The 6,981-nt window shown below is 40.7% G+C and overlaps 1 protein-coding gene across 1 annotated transcript in view; it reads right to left on the bottom strand.

Annotated features, from left to right (window-relative positions):
• The window catches only part of dock4b (dedicator of cytokinesis 4b), a 142,140-nt gene that overhangs the window by 15,468 nt on the left and 119,691 nt on the right, over window positions 1–6,981 (bottom strand). The window contains exons 42-47 of the mRNA XM_085375640.1: window positions 6,563–6,739; window positions 3,193–3,276; window positions 2,956–3,075; window positions 2,427–2,548; window positions 1,757–1,774; window positions 1,396–1,507 (exon numbers count right to left, since the gene is read on the bottom strand). Coding sequence (XP_085231766.1) covers window positions 1,396–1,507; window positions 1,757–1,774; window positions 2,427–2,548; window positions 2,956–3,075; window positions 3,193–3,276; window positions 6,563–6,739 — 633 coding nt within the window. The remainder of the gene's footprint in view (window positions 1–1,395; window positions 1,508–1,756; window positions 1,775–2,426; window positions 2,549–2,955; window positions 3,076–3,192; window positions 3,277–6,562; window positions 6,740–6,981) is intronic.

Below are 6,981 nucleotides of genomic sequence, written 5' to 3'. Positions count from 1 at the left end.
TATACTGGACATGCTTGGTTTCTAATCTAGTTTGTGCAAAGCTGAGCATCTATTATAAGTTTTGTCTGTAACATTTACCTTTTTCTCAGTAAGTAGAAAAAAAAAAACAGTACTAAGCAACAGTGGAATAAAGAAGTTATCATTAAAGTGCACTTCCTCAACTGTCCACTTGAGGTGGCTTTCAGAAGATACTCAGTCCCGTAGATGGCGATGTTAAAATGCCCAACTTCACTTGAAGAATTTGTATAGTTGCTGCCTAGCACAGAAAAGGCTGTGGCAGTTTTGCTAACTCATCTGTTTAAATTTTATTAAGGCTTAAAAGTATTCATTACTGGAGATGTGGCCACTTTGTTTACTCAGTATGTGATGACACAGGCTGCTTTACTGCTAGTTGTTTGCTTATAAGTGCGCCCCAGGGCAGCTGTGGCTACAATGTAGCTTGTTATCGCCAGTGTGTGAATGTGTGTGTGAATGGGTGAATGACTGAATGTAGTGTAAAGTGCTTTGGGGTCCTTAAGGACTAGAAAAGCGCTATACAAATGCAGGCCATTTACCATTTATCAGCAGGAAAAGCTGTAAAAGTTATGAAGTCTAAAGTTTATGCCCTCTTTCACATTTTTCAAAGATGTCCAGTCGGTTGGATTGGAATCTCTGGCAGGTCAGCTCTGGCCCTTGGGCCTTATGTTTGAAAACCGTGCTCTAAGAACCCGTTCTTTTATTATTTATTGGTTTGTTACATAGCATTAATTTGCATTCACATGTGTGATGCTCTTTTGCAGTGTGTGGATACACCTTGCTAACTAAATATAGTAACATCTGACTGAAACAAAATAGTGATGGCCATTTTCAATCAATTAAAAAACGAAAACAATATATTTCTAAATTATGATTCGTCCAACTTTTACTAAATTCTACCTGCTCTGTAAACTTAAGAAAAAAAGAAGCACAAACTAACTCTTTGTAACAGCTTCAGTCACATCCCTGACAACATTTTTTTTCCCTCCCGTGTTTTCCCCTCTTCCTGTTATTCCAAGCCTGCCAGGTGCGGGAGACAGCCTGCCAGGAGTTGTCGGCAGCTTTCTGAATTGGCCAAATCTAGTTTAGATTAGACTCCAGCGGGGCTCCCCGGACGGGCCCACACAAAGCACTATGTCCTTATTTGATATAATCATGACAATTTGCACGGACAGACTGCGTTTCACACGAGCAAGAGTGGAAGATAGAGAGAAAAAGGGTCAGAGGAGAAATAGCAGTGAAATAGAGTGAGAGTGGATTAAAAAGCATTGCAAGTGAAATCTGAAGGGAGGAGGAGGGCAAATGCTGGGATATAGACTCAATCTACTAGGTTAAGTGCCTTTGTGTGGGCGTGTAGGCAAAGGCACAAAGGGAGACTACCTGCATGTTGAAGACTTCATCCGAGCTCTCCGATTGCCCTGTGATGTTACTGACTTCATTGGAGGCTTGAGATGACAGAGAGGACGAGGAGTAACGGTTCACCGCAGGGTAGCTGAAGAGGCTAAAGGCGAAAGAGAGAGGGTTATGATGGTTTACAATACAAAGGGTGAAGTTTCATACTATTATACATGATTAGATTTAAAAGTGGTTCACTCACCAAAGATTCAGCAGCAGTAAGGCCAATAAAAAGAAAAAAAAAATAGACAAACAGAGAAACAGAAAATACCAGATTAGAAGGCAACTGATTCATCAATCACAGCATTCCATCATGCTGCCAAAAGGCACAAGAAAGAGATGTGACCTGGTTCTTCGTTGGAAACTGGAAAATAGAAAAAAAAGGAAAAAAGAAATCAGAACTCAACAAGCAAAAATACGAAATGTCACAGGGAGATTGAGGTGATGTGTGCGTCTCCATCTTTCTTGTGTGTGGCTGTGCCCCGCGGGATCAGACTCTGGAGGCAGAATGTCGCAGGTAGACGAAGTGGCAGGGTCACTGAACACATCAAAACACACACGGATGCATGCACGCACACACACACACACACAGTCTGCCTGCTGGCCCGACAGCAGCCACACAGAAAACATCCCTGTGGGTGCCAGCCAGCCACCCACACCTATTGTACTGAGCTAAGCCAGTAAAGAACTGAAGGAGGAAGAGAGAAAAGGCAGAGAGCATGACGTTCGAGGTGAGATGGAAACACAAAAAGAAAAAGAAAGTAAGATGCGAACAAAGGTCTGCACTGAAGGGCAGCGCTTATAGACCGAGTAAAGGAAGGTGAGAGAATACGAAGGAGAAATTTTATGCACTCCAGAGATGGAAGTTAAAGATCTTTTTGGGTGACTTGGCATAATAAACCAGAGAAGTAATTGACATTGAAAAGCAATACGTTTTCCTCACTTGTTAATTTAATTAGCTGAGAAAGACAGAGACATACGCGTAAAGCTACGGAAATTAAGAAAAGAGCCGTCACCTCCGCCTGGCAACTCCTCTGCCGCCATCTGGGCTAATGATGCTGGGCACGGAGTTCCTGCACGTCCGCGGGCTTCCGTTGGTGAAGTGCACCGGGCTCGCACGCACATACGCTGGAAACTCCTGGGGGTTTTTTTAAATTGGGAGGGGGAGAAAGTGCACATGATTAAATGCTTCTTTGTGCCAGCGTGAGGTATATAAATAAAACACACAACATGTAGATGAAGGCAGTTTGTTTAATGAGGGGTGGTTTTCCCCTTTAGAGGAATAAAGGGGTCATTTACTCAGAATTCTTAGCACAGCAGTCAGTTTCTATTGTCACATTCACTGTTTGTTTCCATTAAGGCTCGAAGACTCTGATAAGTAATTTGAGGAAAATAAAGGAACACATGTTAGACAGCTTTAATCATCCTTACACATGAATGACATCCATTAGGTAAATGAACCTCTGTTTAACATAAAATCTGAATCTATCATTGAGTTACACATGTACAGCATTTTAAAAAGCTTTCTTTAAAGTCGATGCCTACCTGTATGCCTAGACTGGACTTCATGAGATGAAACTGGTCAACTAACTTCTTGTGCAGGGGTCTCATATCTTGAGGAACAAACTTCTCATGCACCGCGAGGCCATACTCCAATATATGTGCCTGCAGGACAAACAGAAAAAAGTGCACAATAACTGAAAGTCAAATTTAGGTGATAAAAATGATTCATCTTGTCTTTGCATTTAAAAAGACATCATGAGCTCAAGTGATGTTTCCAACCTGCTCGAACATGAGCTCTCTCAGTCGCCCGATCTTCTCTCCGTCCTCGGGGTGATTCATAATGTAGTCCTTCACGAAAAAGGCCTGCACAGAGGCAAAAATGCAGAACATCTGTTATGTATGCCCTGGGAGCTGAAGCAGCGGGCTTTTTTTCCCCTCTCCACAGCAGTGCTACCTGAATTGCAGCCTGCCTGACACAGCGAATTAGTGTCCACACAGCTATTTGTTGAGTACTTTCCATTTAAAATGTTCACAAAAACTGAGAAAAATTTGAGTTAAAAAAAAATTCACATCCTACTAAAATGCAGGGTTGAAAAGTCCTGTCTGGCAAATTTGTGTTGCAATATTAATATCAGGTTCAGTGGGCAGAATTAAAGTACATAGTGGCTAAAAATAGAAGGCGAAAAATACAGTGCCAAATGGATGTTAGTGAAATCAAAGCATTGATTTTGCTTTGACTTAAGAGCCAATTTGGTCTGCGATTTTAAAAGCCCCTTTTATATCACTTTCATTCGTGTCATTGTGCTCTGCTAGAGATCATGTCTCTTTAGAAACATCATCCTTCTTGATTTTGGCTTGCAGACTGTGCTTTCTATTCACTTTCCCAGACACTGCCTTCAAAAAAGAAAAAGAAAAAAAGACTTAAAGGAGAAACTGATAAGATGAAAAATGCCCTGGTCTGCTTTGAATGATAATAACTGTTTTTTTTTTGCTTTTTTTTTTTTTTTTTTTTGGGGGGGGGGGGGGGGGGGGGGGGTTGTCACTTTCATACATTAAATGCAAGATCTTTCCTGCTTACAATGCCATCAACACTTGCAGTCTGTCTACAGATTATGTTAAATCCCTTTCAATCTGCATCAGAGTACACAAAGCGAGGGAGAACCGATGAAAAGGCCCACCTCACAATTGAAAGGTAAGGGGGAGTTCACTAAAAAGATCAGCACGCCTCCTCTCTCAAGGACACAGCTGTCTATCTCCAACGAGACACTTAAGAGAAGAGAAGCTGAAGGCTGCTTCAGACATATGCACTCCCAAACACACACATAGATGTCTATCAAAGGATGCATGCGGCTTGCAGACTATGAAACTTCAATAAAATAAGGAACCTTATTATTCCAGACAGGCATCCTCAGATCTTTATCAAGATGGCATAAATTAGTATGTGGTGGATATAATATTCCCTCTTATTAAACTGTGAAACAGAAAAAAAAAAAAATCTTATTGCATAAACATTATTACTCTATGGTGAGGTGGGACGCTCAAAGAGAGAAGTACTGAGTTTCACCAGGAATTCTATACAAGACCCCCAAAAACGGCATCAAAAAACTAATCAATAATTTTCTACAAATGATGGAAATTTCTCGTCGGGCTGCAGGGAGTGAGACCTCACCGTGGAGTGGCTCAGTTAATCATTAGAAAAGTCCAATTAGAGACGGAATGCTGAGGGGAGGGGGGGAAATAAATCAGACAGCATTCCCCCTCAAGGGTTTCAACTCAAACTGCAGCAATAAATCTGAATATTAATAACGACAATTTCTCCTTCATTTGGAGCCGAGCAAACCTCCACAGCTGTCAATCGGCATTACGCGGGTAAATTAATAGATTTATAGATGCAGTCTGTGGGGCACCGCATGATATATTCTGCCAAGAAAAATGAGCTGCTGATATTGGTGCCAATGTGTCTGCTGCAGAAAAAAAATTAAAAAATAAAACAAAACAAAACAAAAAAGGTCAAATCTGTGTCAGGCTCATGTGGTATGATCACATTCTGTTATTTATGTAAAAATATAAATTACAAAAGATTTGAAGGAGACGCTGGTCAGTGTTTACCCAGAGGAACAACATCTCTATGCATATCAATATTTACCTAACCTTGTAAACAATGTGTAAAATGGGAGGAAATATTTTGTAAGTTGCAACATTTTATACAGATTTTTTTTGGTTTTCAGCAAAATAGTGGCAGCAAAGATAAAAAGCACTTCTAAAATGCTTATTTTTGGGCTCTTATCGGCGTCCTACAACCCTTAATAGGGTACTTGTACTGAGGACATGCGCTTCACTCACAAGCACACACATACAGTATATGTTCCACAGAACACACATGCATTGTCACAGCGGTTGTTATGCGACACAGAGAAGGCAGCCGAATCCACTCAATTTGTGGAGAACAAAAAAAAAAAAATCTTTATTTCTTCTTTTCTAGTCTTCTTTCTTTTGAATTGAGCTCCTAATGGTTAAAGTGTCTCCACTCAAGGAGCATTTAAAAAAGCAGCAGTAAATGGAGCTCTCGATGAAATTGCCCATATTTCAACTTTCCATACCAATCTGTTACCACTTCATCATATAAATACTATAAGTTTGTGTGATTGGAAGATATGACTAGGAAGATTTTTGCACTTTATTAATCTGGCGCTCTGCCTCTTTAAGAATTCGGCTTGGTATATAATTAGCTAAACTTGGTGGATGTCACCAGAAGGGTTAGGTAATGAGGTAAAGTTGCGAGTTGTACACCCACACTGATTGAGATTCTTAGAATCTTTACTAATGACTGTAGCACTATAAAGAACTGGCATTATGTCTCTGCCAAATAAAGTATTGGTGCTGTAATCTCCATGCATGCTAATAAGCTGTTCCGGAGCCTATGCTAGCTAATCTAGCTGTGGTTGTTACTCATTTTTTCACAGATAAAGCTTAAAGCACAGCCATGAACATAGCGGCAAAAATGCTAACATTAAGCTAAGTACACCACCAATTTGGTCCTGTGTTTGGTGTTACATTGACGATGTTCCCATCTAGTTTTACTTAAACACATTTTAGCAATTGTTCTCTCTGCAATACATACTTGCTTCAAAATACACGAGCGGCGTATTTATATATAATTTGTTAGAGAACATTGTGAAAATTATTTTTAGGGCATTAAAATTCAGCAATTTGCAAACATGGCAACTTCTTTCCAAGTTTTAGGACTACATTAGCCATCTAATCCCTGAAACTCCTTCCATTCTTCTATCTAACATTATTTGACCTCCCGCCTCTTTTCCCCCCACATCCACCTTATCATTCTATCTGACCAAAAAAATCCCCCCCACCGACCTATTCCTACACTACCCATCCATCTTGTTTTCCCACTTCCGCCCCCTCCAGTTTTCCACTCATCCATCTATTTGGTCAAGCCATCATCCAGCCATCAATGCATCCATCCATCCATCTGTTCATCCGCTCCACCCCTCCACAAAACACTTTCTGTCCATACATCTCTCCATTTTAAGCCACCTTCATGCATCATTAGGTAATCCATATGTCACTGCCTCTCATTCCTGCTTAGGTCTCTAAAATCCTCCAACCTTATCCTCCAGCAAGCCATTCATACCTCTTGGTAGCGGGCCAGTCCCCCGTTGACTGCGGCGTCGATGACCCCGTTGAGGCACATGGTGAGAGGGTTGATGTTCTGCATCTGCCGGCTCTGACACTGGGAGATCAATGTGCGCAACTGCAAGTTCTTGTTCTCGATCACCTCAATCGCATTCTCCAGTGGGCTTACCTCCACCTGTACACATGAAGGATGAAGAAACATTTTGTAGCTTTTTATATGAAGCTCTAAAGGGAGCTTTACAAATAATATCTGGAAGCTAAAATATCTATAAGGTATTTGAGTAATGTGGGAATTTTAGAGGGTCTGCTAAATAATAAATGCTACTGAGGTCCTTTATAGTGAAAGGTGAGGCAGTTTAAAACATATTAGGTTCTACAAATCAGGATATTTCAGCTTGTAATACTTTAGTTTTGACC

This window comes from Diplotaxodon limnothrissa, linkage group LG17 (genome assembly GCF_057381915.1).
Source record: "Diplotaxodon limnothrissa isolate DT_005_m linkage group LG17, D_limnothrissa_male_GT1.1, whole genome shotgun sequence".
Lineage (NCBI taxonomy): Eukaryota > Metazoa > Chordata > Actinopteri > Cichliformes > Cichlidae > Diplotaxodon > Diplotaxodon limnothrissa.
This window is presented reverse-complemented; position numbering and strand designations above follow the sequence as displayed.